The sequence below is a fragment of the Ischnura elegans genome, chromosome 7, assembly GCF_921293095.1.
Source record: "Ischnura elegans chromosome 7, ioIscEleg1.1, whole genome shotgun sequence".
Taxonomy (NCBI): domain Eukaryota; kingdom Metazoa; phylum Arthropoda; class Insecta; order Odonata; family Coenagrionidae; genus Ischnura; species Ischnura elegans.
Genome location: NC_060252.1, coordinates 84,231,471 through 84,254,645, shown reverse-complemented (window position 1 = coordinate 84,254,645; position 23,175 = coordinate 84,231,471). Strand labels below are relative to the sequence as shown.

Sequence of the window (23,175 nt, the reverse complement as noted above, 5' to 3'; positions counted from 1 at the left end):
ACACGTGGCTGCAGACCACCGGAAAATGGCAACAGCGCTTTGGAATGGGCAAAGTAGCGGGCTGTTTGAATGAGTTCCGAGCATGATTTGGCCATCTGGTACCGCTCATTTGCACGCCAAGGCTTCAGTTAATTTACCTTTAGTTCCACATCGTCTCCGATTAGATAACCTGCGTCGAGATAATAGGTCAATTATTCCCTTAGTGGGATATTGAAGGGTTAAAGCAGTCGAACTACTTCAAAAATTCGAAAAACACCCGAAAGATGGATAGGTTGTGTGAGTTTTAGACGGTGACTGCGAGTCCCTTTACATATTATATTATTACGCAAAATACACCTACCACAGGTAACAACAACCTTGACCTCTTGGCAACGAGTGCGAAATCAGAACTGAGACGGTTATTATTGACCACAAGGCACATATTTCATACCTCATGGTTCATCTACATCTACAAATACCCTGCGAGCCACCTCTAGGGTGTTTGGCAGGGGGTGATTAATCACCAGAATGCAGCATGCATTTGGACTCCCACATGCACACCACACCGTCCAAAAAACGTCCCGTATACTAACAAACTATACTACTATATGGTGTTAGAAATAATAATTGAATTAAGAAACATGCATTAATTTTTACATAGGTTAGTAGGCTTCACTACAAGTCATGCAATATATTTACGAGTTCTATTGCTGCCGTTATAATTTCTTATTGATCATGGAAAAAATGACATTCGGAATCTGTCTGTTCTACAATCTATCTCTCTTATTTTATTTATATGGTCTGATCTTCCGTAGTATGTTGGCGTCCGTTAGATATGGTTAACTTCGTCCGAAAAGACACTGCTCTTGAATTAATCTAAAAGGTTTAGTCTATTTTTCAATCTACGGTCCGACAGAGTGTAACATAATGTAAACAAGCCACCATGTTGTTTGTAAATAATTAAAAACTAACAATGGTAGTGAGGGACGGGGAGATTGTTGTGAACGGAAATGGGGAGTCGTGTATGGAGAGAAGGAGGAGGTAGACGTGTTACAAGGAAAGATCGAGAGAAAGACTAAAGTAGCGGTGTATTGAGAGAGCAGAGGAAGAGATACGGCAGAATTCAAGGTCCCCACTGGTGCAGTTCTTGGCATTAGGTCAGTGAGTGGTAGTACGGGTAGTACAAATGGTATTGTAATAGTCATGGTGGCTTTTTGATGTTGTTTTTTGCTTCCAAATTTCAAAATATAGAGCCTGTTTTTTAATTGTACTGAATTTATTTGTTAAGCAAGTAGTGTATATTTAAAAACGTTACAAGAGATTCCCATCCGAGTTTATCTAAGAGGTCAGTTACACTAACAAGACTATCGTAACGACCTTTCACATACCTGGCAGCTCTTCTTTGCACGCGTTCTAACTCTGTTATTAAGCCTTTTCATGAGTGTCCCAAACACTGGCAGCGTATTCCAAATGTGGTCTAACGAGGGAAAAGTAGCTAATTTCTCTCACTTTGTCGTCGCACTTTCCTAATATTCTTAACCAAATTATTTAACAAAACCCATTTTACGATTAGCTTGACCGGTTATTTCACGAATATGTTTATTCCACGATAGATCATTATTGAGTCTAACTTCTAGATATTTAACGGATTCAACAGTCTCTAATTGGGTACTCCGAATTATATAGCTACGTTGTAGGGAGTTGTTCTTCTTCCAGAAATTCATTACGACGCATTTTTTCAAATTTAATTCTAACTGCCAAGCATCGCACCAAGCTTGGATAGCAGCAAGGTCATTCGTTAGTTCATCTATATCTTTGCTGGAACGGATTTCTCTGTAAACTACAGCGTCTTCTGCAAATAATCGTAACTTACTGTGTACTACTTCGCCAATGTCGTTTATATAAAGAAGGAATAGGAGTGGGCCTATGACATTGCCCTGAGGAACGCCAGAAGTGACTCTAACCTCATTGGAGACTGCACCGTCTAATACTACTCTTTGGACGCGGTCGCTCAAAAATTCTCTTATCCAGGAAATGACATCTTCGTCTAGACCATAAGATTTCATTTGTGGAAGGCTAGCCAGCCAGCGAGGGCAAACGCTTTGAGGAAAGGGTTGAAGATTAAGGACCCTATGGAGGATGTACCACGCCCATCTTTGGACTACCTGCTCCATGGCCCCACCAAACGTACTTTAACCTAATAACTATAATCTATTTTCATTTTACATATTATCAATATTCCAATTATATATTTGAATGGTACCCATTTATTCTTTTTCTTGCCTGCTTCACCTAGGATGGAGAGGAAATACCAGCAAAACATTTGAAGCACACTGTGATGTAATGGATTTTGTGTGTCACTTGTTTTTTGTGTGTTTTAAGTGTTGGGACCAAGAGGGCATTGGTGTGTGTTCCCGGATATCCGGTGTATGGTGTACGGCCATATGGCCGAGGTTGTATTGTTGCAATGTGTTGAATAAATCGGTGTAGAGTACCGCGTGTGTTTTCAATCCTTCCACGTTCGGTGAAACAAACACGACAGTTGGCGACGACGGTTGGGATAAAGTAATAAATGGTGATTTTTACGAAATGGCGGCGCCGTTGGTGACAAATTCGCTTGTAGGGCGTATGGACCCGTTTGATCCGGAAAAGGAGGACTTCTCTTCGTACGCAGAGCGTTTTGAGCAATTTTTCTTGCTCAATGGCATATCGCAGTCGAGCGTGCAAGTGCCGTTATTCATAACTTTTTGTGGAGCGTCCACATACACGCTCTTAAAAAATATCCTTTTTCCGAAGAAGCCTTATGAGCAGCCATTCGAAGTGCTTTTATCCACGCTAAAGGCGCACTTTGCCCCAAAGCGCCTAACAATATCGGAGCGTTACAAATTTTATTCCCGCTCGCAGCTGGTGGGCGAGAGTGTCAAGGAATTCATAATCGCCTTGAAGAAACTGGCCGAATTCTGTGAATTCGGTGACTTCCTTAATGATGCGCTAAGGGATAGGCTTGTGTGCGGCCTGGAGTCGACAGTGGTGAGGCAAAGGCTTCTGCTAGAGAGCCAGCTCACATTTGAGCAGGCATGCACGATTGCCGCGGATGTGGAGCTAGCACAAAGGAGTTCAGCCTTGGAATCGGCGAAACCGCAAGCCGAAGTGGATGCTGTTCGTCGCAGAGTCACCGCGCCAGACCATCACCAGCGACATCTGCAAGAGGCGGCTCCATGGGGGAGAGAATTCGCTCCTGCGCATCGAGGGTCACGGCAGTGGAGCACCCGGCCGAGCAATGGACCTCAGAGAGGCGGTTCTTGTAAGCGGTGCGGACGTTTCCATCGCGAGGATTTGTGTCCGGCCCGTGAGTGGGAATGCTTCAGGTGTCATCGAAGGGGTCATTCCTCCAAAATGTGCCGGAGTGGCAATGTCCGCGAGGTGTATTTGGACGAATGGCAAGATGATCAGCCCCATCAATCTACTGAATCGAGGTCAGAGTATGTTCCTCTAAATAATTCAATTGTTCTCCCAAGAGAAATGGTTACTTGTTCTAATTAATGTGCCCACGGTTAGTTCAGTGTCAGGTAGCGCCCCTGTGATAATTAACGTACTTGTCAATGGAATACGCCTAGCTTTTGAAGTTGACAGTGGAGCTAGTGTGTCCCTAATTTCTAAAGACACTTATAAGAGTTTCTTGAGTGGTATTTTTCTTAACGAATGTTCCCTAGCCCTTAAGTCTGTAACCGGAGATCAACTTTGTGTTCATGGGAAAATAAGTGTAAATGCATCCCTTCCAGAGAGTGGGAAAAGTAAAGGTCATCCTTTAGAATTGATTGTTGTCTCTTCCAAGGGAAAAATAAAACCACTGTTGGGTCGACCATGGCTGGATGCCTTATTTCCAGGTTGGAGGAAGGTGTTCCTGGGCAGTGTGAAAGTTGTAAAACAATTGAGTATGGAAATGGAAGGCATGTCCATTTTTCAATTTGAATCTAAATCTGACCCCCAAGCTGGGGTGTGTGAGCCAATTCTAAATGTCGAAGAAATGGTTTCAGAGTATATTAGCAGGTTCCCTGGTGTTTTTAATAGTAAGAAATCTGATACCATTAATCATTTTAATGCAAATCTGGTGGTGAAGGAGGGGGCTACTCCGATATTTCACCGAGCTTACTCAGTTCCACTTGCATTAAAAGCTGAGGTTCAGAGGCAGCTGGAAGAAATGGTGCAGGGTGGGATATTAAAACCTGTTCGCCATTCTGAGTGGGCTTCCCCTATATTGTGTGTACCAAAACAAGGTGGAGGGGTACGAATTTGTGTGGATTTTAAAGTAACAGTAAATAAAGTCTTGGTCACTGATTTTTACCCATTGCCAAAATTGGAGGAGGTCTTTGCTTCATTAGCCGGAGGCACTGTCTTTGTTACTCTAGATCTTCAAAATGCATACTTGCAACTCGGAGTGGGCTTGGAGTCCCAGAAGTACCTCACTATAAATACTGACCAGGGATTGTTTCAATTCACCCGCCTACCTTTTGGCGTTTCTAGTGCACCGGGAATATTCCAGTCAGTAATGCAGGAGATTCTCAAGGGATTACCAATGGTAGTGTGTTACTTGGATGACCTTTTGATCTCTGGAAGGGATTTTCAAGATTGCAAAAACAGAGTGGAAATGGTATTAAAGAGGCTGAATGAATATAATGTAAAAGTGAACATTGCCAAATGTAAGTGGTTCTCTAAATCTGTTGACTATCTGGGTCATACCATCAATGCAGAAGGTGTTCGACCGATGGCGTATAAAATGGACGCCATTGTGAAGGCTGAACCTCCCAAGGATGTCACTCAACTGAGGTCTTATGTAGGGATGTTAAACTTCTATCATAGATTTTTACCTAACCTCTCAAGTGTCATAAAACCTTTGTATAATATGACTAAGAAAAATGCTTCTTGGGAATGGTCTGATGAGTGCAACCGAGCCTTTGAAGATAGCAAAAAGTTACTTTTAGGACATTCCTTGTTGGTGCATTATAACCCCAAGTTCCCCATCCTGGTTTCAGCTGATGCATCTTCTTATGGGGTAGGGGCAGTTCTAAGCCACATAATTGAGGGTGTGGAAAAACCTGTGCTGTTTGCATCAAGTACCCTTACGGCTGCACAACAAAACTATTCTCAGTTGGACAGGGAAGCATTAGCTCTGATCTTTGCAGTTAAAAGGTTCCACAAGTATCTGTATGGCCAGAAGTTCACACTCATCAGTGATCATCAACCCCTTCGCCATATCCTTGCTCCTGATAAGGGAATTCCGACTGTTGCAGCAGCAAGACTTCAAAGGTGGTCAATTGTTCTAAGTGCCTATCAATATAAAATAGAGTATCGTAAGTCTGCCCTAATGTGTCCTGCAGACGCACTTTCTAGGCTCCCCATTTCCTCAGAAGACTGTGTTGAAAATGTACTCAGTGTGCTCCCAACTAATTTTCCATTGACATACAGTGAAGTTGCTGAAGAAACTGCCACAGATGTAGTATTAAGTAAGGTTGTGGAATTAACTAAGCAAGGTTGGCCACATTATGTTGAGGATCATGCTATTGCTCCCTTTTTCCGACGAAGATTCGAAATTTCTTTGGAAAATGGCTGTCTTCTTATGGGCACCAGGGTAATTATTCCTAAATCCCTGCTGGAGTCAATTTTGAAATTATTGCATGATTCCCATCCTGGGATTGTGAGAATGAAAGCTTTAGCTCGCTCAGTTTGTTGGTGGCCAAACATGAATAGGGATATTGAAGATATGGTCCGTAACTGTGAACAGTGCCAGATTTCAAATTTTAAACCAGATTGTTCAGCAAATGTAGCCTGGCCTATGGCTGATGTTTGGTGTAGGTTACATGTAGATTTTTTTGTAATAGAGCAGAAATGTTTCCTTATTGTGATTGATAGCTGTACTAAGTGGATTGAAGCCTTTTATATGCCATATGGGACAAATTCACAAAAAGTTTGTGAGCATTTAAATAATTTGTTTTGTACTTTTGGTTTCCCTTTGCAATTAATGTCTGATAATGGCCCACCCTTTGATTCCAAACATTTTATTGAATTTTGTAAGTCAAAAGGCATTGAGGTCCTAAAGTCACCTGCCTACCACCCTCAATCAAATGGCCTTGCAGAAAGGGCAGTTCAGACCATTAAGAAAACCCTTAAAAAGGAACTGAGCTCTAGTATGGCAAACAACAAAAACATTCAAGGGGTCCTTAATAAAATTTTGTTTTCCTACCGTACCACCCCCCTTTCCTCTGGTGGGTTAAGCCCATCGGACTTAATGTTGAAATTCAAACCCCGCACCCTCCTCTCATTAATCAAACCGCGGTCCCCCCTTCCCCTTATTCATAATCATGAGTATCCTGAGTATAAGGAGGGGGAAGTGGTGCTGGTGAGAGTAAAACCAAAAACTGAACCGGTTCGGGGGATTATTCAGAGAAGAGTTAGCCAAGTGATGTACAAAGTGAAAATTGGAGGTGGAACTCGGCTAGTCCACATGAACCAAATTAAATCCTTGTCATTACCTTATGTCAATCCTAAGTATAATAACACCTTGGATTTTCCATCTCCAGGAGCACCAGCTAGATACAGGGTGGACTCACCATCTCAACCTCCACATTCCTCATTGGAGACCCATAACTCTACCCTGCCAGCATGCCTGTACCCACTGATTCCTGTCCTGTCCCCAGCTACCAGTCCTCAAAGCAACCTCCAAGACCAACCTCGGGATGCCACCTTCAGTGAGCCTCGTCGCTCCTCTCGACGAAGCAAGGCACCTGTACGCCTTAATCTTTGAGGCTGAAGGGAGGGTTTTTGAAACCTAGCAGGGGAGGAATGTGATGTAATGGATTTTGTGTGTCACTTGTTTTTTGTGTGTTTTAAGTGTTGGGACCAAGAGGGCATTGGTGTGTGTTCCCGGATATCCGGTGTATGGTGTACGGCCATATGGCCGAGGTTGTATTGTTGCAATGTGTTGAATAAATCGGTGTAGAGTACCGCGTGTGTTTTCAATCCTTCCACGTTCGGTGAAACAAACACGACACACACAAATGTAACTGTTTACCCTCATGAAAGTTGTAAAGGACAACATTAAGGAATTAAAAAGCGCATGATATGTGCTTCTGACCCAATACATCCAAAGAGATAATGTGTAGTGAGTTAATAAATTTCTTATTGGCTAATGCAATTTTTTGTATATGGATACAGGAAAATATGCATATGATTGCTCCACCTAGAATTCATTCATTCTAGGCGGAGACCATACGTACTATCATCTAACGATTTGATCGTTGGATCCTTCTTCCTCATAGAAGGGCCCTCCAAGATCGTCAGAACATTAATTGCTTATGCTTGGTTTCGCTAATAGTAGGGCCCCCTTTGCTAATATAGTGTTTGGGTGTTTTTCCCTCGTCCCGTCCCTTCCGCCCCTTTCCCTTCCCAGAGGCGTTGACGGGCTCCTATCGCGGCGGTGCCTCTTTCCTTTTTCCTTCCTCTCCTGCCCCTCCCCGGGTGATCGGGCGTATAAGCCACTGGCTTGTGGAGTCGGTGCAGACGACGCGCAAAAATGATCGTCAGCTGATATGTAGTTCCGCTTGCCACCGCCAGGGGAGTGGAGACAGCCAGTCGCGAAGAGCAGCCAACCGCAGAGTTCTAGAGAGTTCTACGCCGACTGTCAAGGTGGTCAAGGCTACTGCTGGTGCTGATCGATTGTAGTGTCTTCCTCAATAAAACAACGCTCACCACGAGCGGTTCATTGCCCCGTAAAAGTCTTTATCCTTTATTGAGCCAACGACGAGGACTACCACGCTACACAACGATCAAATCGGTACCCGGTGTGTTGTATCCTTGGAAGGGTTCGCCCAGAACCCTCATACTCTCCGTACGGACTATCAGTAATGCAAATCTTTGTAAACCAAACCAATGTCATACAACCTTACCACACTGTATGACCTTACCACAAAAGGGGGGTGATGTAAGATGAGGGGTCTTGGTACCTGCTCCCGCATTTCGAGGGTACGGCCTGTGTACTACAGGCCGTAACCTGTGTACAGTGTGTAGGGTCCCAAAACTATTACTTTGCGAACCAGCGACCATCATAAAAAGGGGAGAGCAAGGACACGTATTTTTTCAGCATTCGTTCGTCTGTGTAGGAAAATCTCATGCACAGACAGCGTGCACGTACATCTCCATCTGAAGTCTGCCAAAAAATCTCTCTCTTATAGAGGTTCCTAGATTCTCGCTTATAGAGGCTCTCAAGAGTAAAAATGACTGGACCTGGTATTTTGTCTCATTTGTTGAGGTTTTCACTCATCCAGTTCTCGCTTATATAGGTATATGACTGTAAATGTGTTATCAAGTAGTGTATGACCATATATACATAGTATGGATAGGATCATATTATGAGATGGAGTAGCCCTGCATGCCATGGTAAAGCCCTCCTGCACGATTCACAAAACTAATTCAGTCATTGGTTCTTGATTTTTTCTTCATTATTTTTCATTCTTATTTAATTTAAATAGGAGTCCCTGCCCCCTCCCTCATGAATACCTGTGATCTAAAATATGTATATGGGACTTTTAGCTTACACTTGTTGTTCCAGCAGTTACCTAAAAATTATATGTAGGTACCAACCTAAGTATATTATTAATATATTAAATAATTAATGAAAAAGGATATAAATGATTAATTGAAAAAAATATATATATATACTTGGAAATAACTTTAAAAGGATAAATATACGTAATATTGTCCAGATTAAGAGTTATAAGTACCCTTGTGGAAGGGCTAAATAAGAAGAGGGTTAAATAACGATACTTAATACATATTTCTCACTCTCTGATAAACACCTTGCATACAGCATTGTTTAAATCCCTCATGCACCTCCTTTCTGGCAGGTATTTAAACTGGAACTCTTTAACGTGCACTCCTCTCTTTTGTTTCATAATTTTTAAAATGATTTTTAATGGAATTTTTTTGTAGTTGCACAGGTATGATGTTAGCAATCCTTTTATATTTGATGCAAATTGGTGAAAGTAGCAACTATGAAGACAACTTTTTAAACAAAAAAATATGTGTGGACATGCTAAAAGGGTAAAACTTACGCAAAATTACATTATTAATGATTTTGTCCATTTCATGGGAACAAACATAGATAATTAAATGAAATTGTCAAAATAAAAGGAGTCAACAGAAAAAACGAGAATTCTTGCCATCCGTCCTGGTTCCAGTAAAATGCATTAATGATGCAATTTTCCTGATCTGTATGCAACACGTCACTGTCCATTTTTTTTTATCAACAACTCCCCTACTTGTACTAAAATTTGTGAGACTGATTATTTATTTTTTCATAATATTTATTTTCACTGTGAACAAATTTTCACGAACTTTGATGGTTGACAATGCAAATTTTCGTGTTACATTTAGTATTTTGTGGTTTTTGCTCAACTTTCCAGTGCTTGTTGGCATAATTGGCATTTTTGTACAGTTGAATTCCTTTTTCAGACTTTACTACCACATGCAAACCCTGAAAACAGAAGCCGAAACTCTTTAAGTGACATATATAAGTCCATAAAGCTATTTCTTCATTAAATTTATGAAAACAAACTATGTATGTAGTGATATAGGCACATAGGCTGCCATCACTTTGCGTAAATTGCAAAAGAATTATCATATGCATGACTTAATTTTGAATGTAAAGTAATACATGTACCTAACAATATGTTATTGAACCTCATGTTCACTGTTCATTAACCCTAAAAGTGCCAACATTCACCTTTCCTTGGCATGTCAATTTTCTTTGTCTATAAAATTATTTCACTGATATGATTTTTTCAATAGTTTATTTAATATGTACTGAGGAAGAGAATTTTTCTGCACTAAGATAAGTTATCAGTATATAATGAGGAATGTTAATGGTTTTGACATTTTTATAAACGTCTGCATTTCTGAGTGAAATAGCCTGGCAATTTCCTGCTTAAATTAGGCTACTGTGAATGGCTCAGAGGGTTTAGTTTTGTGTCAGCCAATATTTTTTGTGGAGAAGAATCATATTTATGAAGAAATCTCTGGGAAACTAAAGCCTCTGTAACCCACCAGAACGGATGTAATTGATCCTCATCCCCCTTGTAACTTAATCCTAAACTGCCTTGGAACTGTTTGTGTCAGCCAATACCTATGTTCTTAAGATCCTTCACCCCTTCCTACTCCAACACCTTCTCCTTTGAGCCATCACCATTTTGATTGTTAGGTACTACAAATGTTTTTGCTCTTAACATTGAGTCCAATAGAGGTATCCTATGTGTTGCTTCATACCATGATTTTGATTCATTGTGCAGTTCATGTTGGTCCCAAATTTATTGCAAAAAGGATAGTTAATTTGGGCTTTTATTTATTGGATTTCAATTCTCATGAAAAATAATCCTGGTTTATATTTGGTGGATACTGGAGTTGATATGTATATAAAATGTGTTTGGTCAGTATTTTCATGTAAATAATGATGGAAAATCTAATTATTATCTGGTTTGTTAAGTGCTTTCATGGCTTCATAACTTTGCAAGGAGCCTTTCAAACATAATAAAGCTTGAATTACATAAAATACATACTGCCATGCTCGTACATCTATTTCACCTCTTTTTTGAATGCATACATTTTATCTCATAGTAATTAATTCTCCATAGTCCATTAGAAAGCCTCTAACAAAAAGTCCTTCGGAAAAGAAACAGAATGCAGTAGGACGGCAACATTATTTGAAATAATTCTAATTTTTTGGGAAAGAAATCGAAAAGCAATCTGATGGCAAAATAGTCACATTTACTCCTCAAAATACATAATTCTAGGTCCAATGGAAAGGGATTAGAACGCAATTGAGTAGCGACTATCCACAATGCAAGCCAACTGGAAAGCATCAGAAGCCAATTGAAGAGCAAATTTCCTTTCCCTATCCTGTCCTTTATCCTGTGAAAAGAAACGGCAAGCAAAAATTTTCACCTGGGGAAGGAAACATAAGGTGGGTAGTCGCTACAAGGGAAAATTTTCAGGAAGATGAAGTAAAGCCAGCTCTTATGGCTTTAATTACTACATACTTTGCCTTCATTCCATTAATCTAAAGTATTGACAATAGGATAGTTTCCTTTATCAACAAAAACGAAAGGCATTGATTGCGATTCGTAACCCACCATTAATGCATTCATAATACACAAATTAGTATTTGGTTTTAGAAATACCAGTTTAGACGAATGGTAATGGTCAATTTTAACCTCTTCTGAAAAAGGCCAGATTGGCGCCCATGCGATGCCACTCCACCTGACGTCACACGGGCCCCAGATGCTATACCAGTAGTCAGGAGATTTACATCATCTTTGATTACCAATGCATGCATGAGGCACAGAACTCAGAGAAACATCTCTGCATAATCACCTATTAAAATTGCCTATGGTTGGAAAGTTTCCTTCGTTTGATAGAGTACTAATAATCCTTATTTAAGCCAAGTGCTACCAGCTAGATGGGTACTCTGCTCCCTGCTAGCATCCTGCGTAATATCAGGACTCAAAGCCTCGCCCCAAGGTCACCTCACTTGCGGCAGCGGGAACCAGAACTACGTCACAAGGAGTTTCCCCAGCGTTCATGCTTAGCCGTCGCATTTTCGGGTGCTTGAAAATTTTCACTCTTCATTTAATCGCGAAAAATAGATAGCGTCATTTAAAAATCAAATAGCATGAAATACGTACTCCAGGAGTAATAATCTTTCGATTTAGGCAATTAAAAAAATAGGAAACCACCCTATTTGAATGATTTATTGAAAACAAAAGTTTTCAGAACATGCAAATTTACAAAATATAGCTAATGGTCATACATGTATGTAGGCTAATCAGCTTATACTCTCCAACACTGCTTCAAGCAAGTTTCCTTGGCTATGAATGCCTTCATTGACGATACTTTGGTGTAAACTCCTGGGTATCCTCTTTCTCTGCAACCTATCCCCCAGGATACAATGCCGTACAGCTTATCATTGTAGACCACAGGACCACCACTATCACCCTGTGAGAGAATTTGATTTATCCATTCACCAAAAGTCATTTAAAATCTCTATAAGTAAGATTTATTGTATTTAGTAAATATCTTAGTGCCTACATGTTTATGTGCTTCCAAAAGCTTCAATGCTGACATTTCATACAATTTTTCAAGTTCAAATCAGAAAGGGTGAATGCTTATTAATTGGACCAGACCAATCTAATTAGATTATTATGGTAAGGATAATAATGACCATGAAAAACTTCATTTGTCAAAGAGAAAATTAAGAGAAATATAAATTCTGAATTTAAGATGCATATATGGCCTCTACAACAGCACCTATATTGACAAAAGCATTAAAATACTATTGTGCATACACTGATAATATGTATGACTACAAAAATAGATTAAAAGTCTGAAACTTCCAAACAATTTTTTATTCAGTAAACCCCCACCAAGAGCCATGCTCAAGGAAAATACAACTTGTTTCTCAGGGTGGGTGCATAAAATCAATATATAAATTATGTAATTAATCAATACATACATATTTACCTATGTTTGCATTCACTTTGAGGCACTAGTATGAAATGCACAATTTAGTATCAGAAGTTCACGATGAGCTAGACTTGTCATTTCAGCACAGGGTGTTAATGACATCTATTGTTGTACATTGGATGATGGTGCAATGCATTTTATTTGTAATATCAATTCCTTCACTGCAAAAATGCTCAATGATCGCCCACTGAAACAAATCCGCTCATCTAGGAGCCCAACAATACGAATGCTCTCAGCTGGCAGTAGCCGGAGCATAAACGCTCACCTCCAATTCTCTGCTACGGTATTATTATTGAGCACCTAGATGAGCGGATTTGATTGGGTAGGCGATTGCTGAGCTTTTGTGCAGTGGAGGTGTTGATATGTTATTAAGGCTTACGCCCATGAAATAAATATATCATTTATTACAATAGAAGATATAAAGTATGTAAATGCAATTTACGTGACAAGCATTCCTGCCTCCTTTCTTCACTCCAGCACAGAACATTTGATCTGTAATCCCATGGTAAGCCAGAGCACACTTATTTTGGTCATATACAGGGAATGTAATCTTCTGAAGGAATTTAGCGATAGGGCCTTTTTCCTGAGGAATTAGAATTGTTCATCATTATTTTAAGAGAGCATCTATAAACCAACATTGAAGAATTGTTGAAAACTGAAGTTATCATTTTCAAACTTGTAATGGCACCGACTCTCATGAAAATTTACCTTCATCTAAAGTTTTAAAATCTTGACTTTGTTAAAATATTTGTTTGCTAAAAATACAAATTGAAATTTGGCATTCATGGGTTCAAATTGGGAACAACCATTGAAAATACTAATGCTTGAAATATATATTGAAAATTTTTAATCAAACTTTAAACTAATGATGGAAACCTATTTAATTTTTCTATGGTGGTTTGCCATGGAACAGAAATAGTTATTATAATTATGGGTACCTACATAGGATAGGAACTCAGAAGTACATATAAGTATGGATTTCTCAGAGCACTGTACACTGAAACTTAGAAATATTCAGATTCAGGGGTGGTCTGGGGTGAGTGGGGAGTGGATAATTTTTGATGCTATTCTGACTCATCAAAACTAAATAAAAAGTCAATGAAAAATAGCAATTTTGTAAGAAAAAATATTTTTAAAAGTGAGAATTTATAAAGTTTAACAATGAATTGTGTTTCTATTATCTATTTAGTGAATTTGTTCCCTGAAACTGCACTGAAATCTAAGAAAACCTCAAAAGTAATCTATTCGAATAACCATTTCAAAATAGCATCACGATTACCTTTGTTCTTCTCAGAGTCGTAGCCAGGAATTTCATTCAGGTGAGGGGGGAAAATTTTTTAAAAATAATGCACTAAGTAATGGTTTTAAACTAATTTTAACATTTTTCACTTTCCAAAAAAACGTTATTTGTTAAAGAAATATTTTGAAAAAATTATGATTTTTCAATATTTTGTTTTTTTATGAGAGAAAATAATTGTTTTTTTGTATTTTGGAGGAGGGTCCGGACCCCCCAGACCCGCCCCCCTCGCTACGCCATTGATTCTTCTGACACCTTAATTTTATTTATTTTTTATATGATATTTTTACGCTAAGTATGTTATAAATAAACCAACCGATAAAAATGTTGAATTTTATAATAGCAAAAAGAAAACCTTCAGTTCAAGTAATCTGAGTGTTTTTTTATTAAATTTTTTGTATATGCTTCATGAAAGATGGGAGTGTTGAGGGGGCCCTCAGTGATCACCCTCCAGCCAACCTGACCCGACTGCACTTGTTCACATACCGATATGTAACCCCATCCACTTATCACCACCATTGTACCAGCATCCAGCTCCTCTCCTTCTGCAGGCAATGCAATAGGAGACACTCTACAACTGAAGACAAAAGGTGTTGAGACCTGTAATATGAAATCAAATGAGATTTATTAATGGCTCTGAGACTGTACCCCTTGAGAAAAAAATACATACATTTTTTGAGCAACTAAAAATGGTACAAAAAAAATTGTGTTGATATAATGAAAAAATTATTCATAAATTTATAAAATATTCAAAATTACATGAACATAAATTAACTCATGATGAAAGAACATAAATGGTAATTTCCACACTTTTTAACTCCAAAACTCAACAACCTCCAATGGCTTCAACACATTGAATCATTTCAAAGTGAAAATGACGCTACATGTTTAAATCATGGTCGGTTGTTGAGTGTTGAATTTAAAAATGTGGAAATTATCATTTGTGATCTTTGAACTTCCACCAAATCAACTCAGAAACGCTTTTGTACGAATTTAAACTAATACCCTAATACAATAAAATATACATTAATAAAATGCAATTAAATACAAATTAATGCAATATCCAAAATATTCACGACAAAATTATTTAAATTTTGAAAATCTTTATACTTAAAGATTAAAGTTTTAAAAAATATTCAGGAAATTATTTTTAAAAATTCGTCAGCATACGTTTTCAAGTAAAAAATAGCAGTTTGTACTAACAGGGGTGGATCCAGGATTTCTTTCTGGGGGGTGGGGGGGAAAGGAAAGCCGTATCCAGGATTTTCTTCTGGGAGGGCACAAGTATACTCCGTAATACAAAATGAATGCAATGATAATGGGACCGTATTAAAAATCTTGCATATTTTCTAAGGGTCAGGGAGGTGGGCACATGCCCCCCCCTCACCCCTAGATTCGTCTATGTGTACTAAAACACTATTATTAAATATGCAAATACAGCTAACAAAAAGCAAAATAAACAAAAAAATTAGTGGTCTTATAGTAACAAATTTTAATATTTTATCCCATACCCATATAGCTATAGAAGAACAAAAAATTACCTTGAGTACAGCCACATCCCAGTCCCAGTCTTTGGCAGCTGGATCATAATAGGGGTGTACAGTGAAATAAGTTACATCATAGATGTCCCCCTTATTAACGTTAAGAGAACCAGCCATGAGCTCCATGTTGTAGTTATCCACCAGATGGAAGGATCCATCGGATCTAAGAAGCCGAGTTACCAACAAAGGAAGCAGAAAGATATAAATCATCAGTAGAATAGTGCAGGCAAAGAGGGCTTTCTACAAAAAGAAGAATCTCCATACACCTGAGAGTACAAGCATAGAAGTAAGGAAACAATTCATCAGATCCTATATATAGCAGGTGCGGAGCTAGGAATTAAGGCTTGGGGGGGATTTAGGAGAAACTAATATTGGGGGATATGCAATAAGGGAGGTGTGGGTGCCCTCCCCCAGAAATTTTTAAGATAAATAGCTCAAAATGGTGAGTTTAACGGCTTTCTGAGGAATATTTTATTCTTACACTACTCTATCAGTAAAATTTATCCAATTAAGTAAAATGTATTAAATTTAAAAATTTCACTGAGTTCTGGGGGGGGGGGGGTTTACCCCCCAAAAATACCCATCACTGCGCCACTGATATATGGAGCATGTTTCTCTAAAGGAGCAAGGCTTGAATATGCTATTGGCTACTAGCTCTCTCCTGTCCAGCCGCCAATAGTCAAGAAAAAGGGTATAGAAGGCAGGTACAGCTAGTTCTCAATATACGAACAAGACGCATTCCGAGACCTTGTTCGTATGTTGAAAAACCTATGCAATTGCACGGAAAGTGTAGTTATCCTGCAACATGCAACACTGCATAAAAAATTGTGATGGTGGCGAACTGATTTTTCTACGCGTGGCTGGAGCCGAAAAGATTTCGCTGCGTAAATAACGAAGATTGGGCGAAACGCTGAACAGTTCCCGACTTCACAACGGTTTAGGCGGCATCCATTGATTACGTGAGTCGTTTAGGGGAGGGGATTCAGCCGATTCTCACTCCATCTCACGTTGGGGAGAGGGGGCAAGTGTGACGTAATTTTTTTCCGCAAGAATCAGCGTAAAATGTGATTATAGACTATGATCTTAGTTATCTTAAATACTAGCCTTAACTGATCTTACATAAAAATAGCAAAAGCTGTTGTTTTTTTTAAATAAATCCAACGCTATGAATGCAACGCAACTAAATGAAGCATATATTAACGTGTTTATACTTAAAATACGAATTTTGACCAATCTCACGTGAGATTAGTGCCTGACAGCGATTTCCGGTTGAGAATCTTGGGTTGGTCATTGTCAATGGGCGTACCCAGGATCAAAACTAGGGGAGTGTAAGCCATGGCCGTTCAAGTTGTAATATTTTAGCATGGGAAAGGTGAATGGAACCAGCATTTTAAGAAATTTTTATTTAATTTTTAGAAAAAAGCACTTTAGTTTTAAAAATTATTTGCTGGAAAAAAAATTGTTTTTGTAATATGTTTTATACTAATATCACTTTACATGAGTTAAAGAAAATGCAAAAATTGTTGAAAACTTTCATTTGAATCCAGTCCTAATTTTCCTTAAAGACTCGCGATTTTTTCTTATTGGGGGGTGGGGGGGCAGCTGACCCCCGCTGGGTACGCCCATGGTCACTGCTGCGAATCCTTCCGTTCCAGCAAACCAACACAGTATTATTTTCCACCAATGACGTCATACTTACGTCACGGCCATTGGATACGTGTTTCTGTTTCTCGTTGATACTCACCTGTGAAGGCAGTGTGCGGCAGTCACGGCCCAGTATTCGTTCAAGATGGATGCACCACACTTGTGACGTCCGCCTATTCTCAAGGAGAGCTGAAAGATGGAACAGGAGAAATTGGACTCGAGGTCAAATAAATGAAGAAAATATGGTTTAAACATGCAGATTTAAATCAATTAAATTAAATAAACGGCAGGACTCCACGCTTGAAAATCAGGGAACTAAGTAGTGTTTTAAACTAATTTAAACACTTTTTACAATCGGAAAAAACTTCATTTTATAAAATATTTTGTTAAATTATATCAAGTTCTCAAGAAGTTATTGTGTCTTTATATTTCCAGGGGAGGGGCAGGGGTCGGAACCCCCCTCGATGTGCCACTGGCTCTGTGGATGGTTTCCACTTTTGGCCATAAAACCAAAACTAGTCAATAAAACCAAAACTCAAAACCTTCCGAAATTGCACGACAATGCCGGTCATAAAAATATTTTAAACGGATCATAGCTAATAGTAGAATTGAGTGTAGAGCTACGTAAAACCAATCTTAGGATCGTTGACCAGTGATGATAATGGTGATCTTAGTCGTGGGCGTACCCAGGAGGGGGCAGCTTCCCCCCCTAGAAACAAAATTGCATATGTTTTTAAGGAAAATAATATTTTTTCAACCAAATAATTTTAAAAACTAATAAGGAGCTGTTACAATTTTCTTAAATTGTTGATTTCATTCACCTTTTCCATGCTTAAATCTTACCTATAACTTGAACAACCATGGTTTTCCACCCTCCCCCAAGTTTTGATCCTAGGTGCGCCCTTGATCTTATTCCTTACCTGGTAAGGGAACTCTTCAGGGGCTGCATCCTCCCCACCAATGATTCTCCCGTCAAGTAGCGGTCGCTCCTTGCGCGATGAGCAGCCTTGATAAAGAGTAAGACGAATAATGTTGATAAAAGATTGAGATGAATAAGTGGGGTTACTAGGAATATGCCTTGGGGGGGATGGGATGGCCTGAGTTGGCGACCCCCTCACCGACGGGCAAAATCTGGTAAAAGTTTTGAAAAATGACATGCCTGGAAATACATTTTACATCACTTTGGGTTTTAAAGATTGAACTTAAAGCAGATGCAGTTGTTATGTGTAAAAATTAGACAATAGCCTTAAATATTTTTTGTTATTTATCTGAGGCTTTTCGGGGGGGATCTATTCCCTCACCCCCCCCCCCATAGTTACGCCACTGATACGAATAATGTAGACAAGCAGGGCCAGCCTGCCTGTTCCACAGCCAGGTTGACTCTGCTGCGGTACCCGTCGCAGCCTTGTCGCCTATCGTTGTTGCACTGTTGCCTGCCATAGTGTTGTACCCAGTGGCGTAGCCAGGGGGGATACGCGGGGTCCGGACACCCCCCCGAAATATAATAGCACAATTATTTTCCTTCATAAAAGGAAACAAAATATAGAAAAATCATGAATTTACCAAATATTTATTTAACAAATTATTTTTTCGATTATGAAAAGTGTTAAAATTAGTTTATACTGTGTACACCGTAAGTTGGCGCACGGGTCCGCAAAGTACCAGAGCTGCGAGCAAAGGAGGGTAGGAAAGGACCGACAAAAAAACTGTACAGGAACGACACAGGTAGATGGCGGGTCCGTTCGCCCGTCCCTTTCCTCCCCCCGACGAAGGCAACTAGCACCTCTAATAGAATTATTAACTTTTTTTACTTTCTCATAATATTATAAATCTAAATAGCATATTTTTAAAGTACTAAAAAAGCTAAGAAGAATGATATAAAACACGAAGTGCTCCGATCATAAATAACGAAATGGTCGAAAGTTATTTTTTTGCCGTTATAATGTGTGTTTTGTTTTAACTTTCGACCATTTCGTTACTTATGGTCGGAGCACTTCGTGTTTTATATAATTCTTCTTCGTGTTTTAAATTTTATAATAGAAAAATACAAAAAATCTGCATTTGAAGTACAAAATACAAGATGCATTCAGGTCGTGTATATGAAATATCAAGTAAAAATTACAAATGTATTTCAAATACGCATTTTAAAATACTTATATTTAGAATACTGCCCAGCCCTGAGCGCCATTAAAATATTTTCGAAAGATAACTTAAAGACGACAATATAGGAGCGCAGCTTATTGATATCTTCAAAATCGCAAGCAGACATTTTTCTTGCCGGAAATGGGTTACGAGAGAAATCCGTCGCTCTAATACACAAAAAATACACAAAACACGACCGATAAAGAGTGAGTTATGGGTGCTCTCAATGTCTCCACATCTATCTACAAGTAAACGTGACTTTTTAGGTACTCACTCGAAGCGCTGGCTATAATAGCCAAAGCGATGACCGCTGTAGTCGCATTCATCCTCACAGTTGCGAAGCGATGGCAGGGCGCGTTCCGTGATTCACTGGCAGTACTGCTACCCCTATGAAAAAATTGTATAAAACCGTATAAAATTTTATACAACTTATACAGGTTGTATACAACTTGTATACAAAGTATACAAATTGTATAAACTGCATTAAGTCACATGCTGTATACAGCATATACAATTTGTATACAATGTATACAATTTGTGTATAGCGTATACAATTTGTATAACAGTAATTCAAAGAAGGCACCAAAAACTTAAGTCCGAAAATCAACTGGGTTAGGGACCAAAACAATGTTCCACATTCAAGAGTTCAATTGCTTCTAAAGATCATAAATCGTGTTTTAAACAAGATTTTTGGAGATCCATCAATGTTAGCCATTCAATGCCACTTGGAAATTTTCAAATTTCGGGTGGAGGCATTTCCCGGCATTGATGGATAGACTAGGGGAGAGAGGGGGTGGGCTAAGGGGATGTGTGGGCATTTTGGGATATTCGTAGAATATTTTTTGACAACGGGCTTTTGTGTATGTAATAACTGAGTCACAGGTGTTATAAAATGATATTACAAAATAATAAGAATATCTACTTAACCCTTTCGAGACGGAGGAGTTTTCGTCTTAGCATGACTGCTGCACTGAGCCTCAAGAGACTCTTCTTTCTAGTGGTACGGAGCAGGAGCGCAGGTAGGAATTAAGGCTGGGGGGGGGGGGGGGTTTAGGTACAACTAATACCGGGGTGTGAGGGGGTATGGAATACCCACCAAGATAAGCGGTAGGTGCGAGGTTAATAAATTGCAGAAATTTAAGATAAATGGTGAGTTTTACGGCTTTCTGGGGGATTTTATATCAATCCTTACATCACTCTATTAGTAATATCAATCCAATTAAGTAAAATGGATTAAAATTAAAAATTTCTCAGAGGTTTGGGGGGAGGGGTTATCCCCCAAACCGGGCACGGGGCATTTTTGGAGGACATTGGTTAAAAAGGTTCTCGCGGGTAAACACATGCTTTCAGCTCCAACCAGAGGTTAAACATTTACAAAAAGGTCATGCTGGTTTCTCGAAGGAGTATAACGGTACTCTGAATTGTATTAAACTTAAATGTTCTGGAAAGGCAATTTTGCCATTATATTGTACAAGAAAATCAACTCATAAATGAGATGTGTAAATGGTTATGTTTATCAAGTTCATCAGAAATGCTGTGTTATATTCAAGCTTAAGCCTATATTAAAAATTTTTGTTAGACCAACTTTATATATTTACATGTACCTACATCATAATAAGGGTCCTATATACCCAGTGGATTCATTATCCAAATGGGGTCTCACTATAGTGAATTATCTCTCATTATAAGTCTCATTGTAATGAATAATACATAATGCCAAAATTTCAATTGGCGTAGAATTTAATCAATTGATGTACTGGATTGAACATACGGAACCTTATAAGTAAGATAAATGAAAATGAGGAATTCGAAAAGGAAATGGGTAGCGGTTTGAAAAAAAAACATGAAGGGAGAAGAATGAATTTGAAAAGTGTTTGGAAAAATTATTAGCCATAGTTACACCATCAGTTGCTTCCTCAGTTCCCACAAAACATTTAACAAGGAATATTGTTACTCTTTTCTCAAAGAATTTAAGTAATTCCTAAATGATTTCTTATTCATCAACTGTCGGGGGAAGAAGAACGTTAAGTTCCATATAATAAGCGAAAACTTCATGGAATATTCACTCTTAACCAGTGCAGGCAGATTCAAAATTGTGACAAGTAGGTGGGGGGGATTGGGAGTAAACCTTCCCTGACAACTGAACAAAATTACCATTTTATTTAACCCTAAATATAATGGTGTAATAAAAAAAACTCTAGATATAATGGTAATAAATGTAATATGGTTATAAATAGAGGCTCTCTGGATCCGCCACTTTTCTTAATTGACAAGAAAACCTACTGTCATCCGCGGCCCGTGAAGTAATTCAAGACCTTACTTCTACTACTCCGACGATTGTTGGAATCGTTGAAATGATTCTTCAATTCTTACATGATTCTTCAATTCTTAAATGATTCTTCGGTTCTTAAATGATTCTTCGGTTCTTAAACGAATCTGCGGTTCTTAAATGATACTTCGATTCTAACTGATTCTTCGATTCTAAATGATTCTTCGATTCTTCAAGAACTACACGAACGGCATGAACCGCACGGATCGACTTGATTCATAATGAACCGTTTGAACGAGGAGCGTATTTCGATTCATTCGGTTCATGCCAATGAATCGTTCAAAATGAACGATTCATTCATGAACGACACAGCTCTAGTTGCTAGAGTATCTCCGCGGAAGAAATGGACCCGAGAGATTTTGTCCTAGGGCTACAGTATTAAACTGCGCTTATTGGATTGTCGGAGATGATGATCAATCTTAATAATGCAAAGGCGACAGAGAATGGCTGCTATTGCTGCCTGGCTTATCCGGAGGCAGAGACGGAGAGTCGTAAGTAACAAACAGTAACCCTTGTTTTCTCCAAAATGTTATTCGGCAATGCTTCGAATTTACTCTCCGGCCATGTCATTCGCGTAGTTGAGTGTCTCTGAGAAAAAGATGTGGTGGATCTTTTTTCCAGCTGCCACGTATTTGCATGATGTACATATAGTTTTCTCTTCGGCTCATTACGTACTTTGGCGTCTCATTCTCGAAATACAGTGGATTTCTTCAAACAAATTGTGTTACCTCTTTTAGCCTCAGGTGAAGTGTTGTGTTGCAATTTGCGCAATAGCGAACATTTTACTGCAAAATATCGGAAAAAGTGGATCGCATTGCACCTATCACGGCGCCGCGGACATTTTTGAAAACCATACGAGTCCCGGCTTGCGGGCGTTCCTCCGCGTTGAGATGGCCATCGGTGACGACTTCGAAAGAACTTGAAGAAACTGTCGTCGCCTATGGTCATCTCAACGCGGAAGAACCCCCGAAAGCCGAGAATCATATGAAGAAACGCCGCGGAAACCTTAGATCTAATTTTTGAACACCGATTAAAATGGGACCGAATTGGCAACAGAAATCAGCCTTCCGTGGGATGGAATTTGGCCCCCTCTATGCAGTTCCCTTGGCGAGCACAGTGCCATTATTACGCAGGGTGGAGAATAACCGCGTCATGAAACTTTAATCCTGGTTAGCTGATGGAAGTAGGAATCAAAATTAACAATGACGTTTTGGTCGATAACGCACGCAAGGTGTGAGTCTGATATTTTCCTACTATATTCCTATGGATTACTGAAATAGTACCATTATTTTATGGTGACCCTGTATTACAGATAATTAACAATTACACTTATCTTTAAGCTATGTAATGCTGTTCGCTATGCATCGCGCACTGGCAGTGGCGGATATATATGGGGGCGCAGGGGGCGCGCGTCCCCCCTCGCAGGGTTGCCCGCATTTCCGAACATTGCAGGACTACAATTGTGACTTTTTTATATCATAAGAAAACATTGTCATGTTTATGCGTACAACCAGTTTAAACAAAAGTATCTTAAAATTTGCATGTAACTTGATTTTTTTTTATTACGATAGAAGTATAGGTAGCTCAAAATATCTTTTGCGCCCCCTTGAGTGTTTTTTCTGAATCCGCTACTGCGCACGGGAGCGGTTGAAGCCATGCTGAAATATGGGTCC

At 39.1% G+C, this 23,175-nt stretch overlaps 2 protein-coding genes across 2 annotated transcripts in view; one reads left to right on the top strand and one right to left on the bottom strand.

Moving 5' to 3' along the window:
* The first annotated feature begins 2,314 nt into the window (after positions 1–2,314).
* On the top strand, positions 2,315–6,980 carry LOC124162895. Its single transcript, XM_046539594.1, has 2 exons — positions 2,315–3,455; positions 6,558–6,980. Exons 1-2 carry the CDS (start codon positions 3,134–3,136, stop codon positions 6,779–6,781), a joined length of 546 nt encoding a protein of 181 aa, XP_046395550.1. The 5' UTR covers positions 2,315–3,133; the 3' UTR covers positions 6,782–6,980.
* A 4,782-nt stretch (positions 6,981–11,762) lies between these two features.
* LOC124162894 (trypsin-like) overlaps positions 11,763–23,175 on the bottom strand; it is a 51,462-nt gene continuing 40,049 nt past the window's right edge. The window contains exons 2-8 of the mRNA XM_046539593.1: positions 19,448–19,560; positions 17,952–18,037; positions 17,132–17,220; positions 15,388–15,550; positions 14,333–14,446; positions 12,992–13,132; positions 11,763–12,021 (exon numbers count right to left, since the gene is read on the bottom strand). Of these exons, the coding sequence (XP_046395549.1) occupies positions 11,857–12,021; positions 12,992–13,132; positions 14,333–14,446; positions 15,388–15,550; positions 17,132–17,220; positions 17,952–18,037; positions 19,448–19,499 (810 nt within the window). The 5' untranslated portion in view covers positions 19,500–19,560 and the 3' untranslated portion in view covers positions 11,763–11,856. The remainder of the gene's footprint in view (positions 12,022–12,991; positions 13,133–14,332; positions 14,447–15,387; positions 15,551–17,131; positions 17,221–17,951; positions 18,038–19,447; positions 19,561–23,175) is intronic.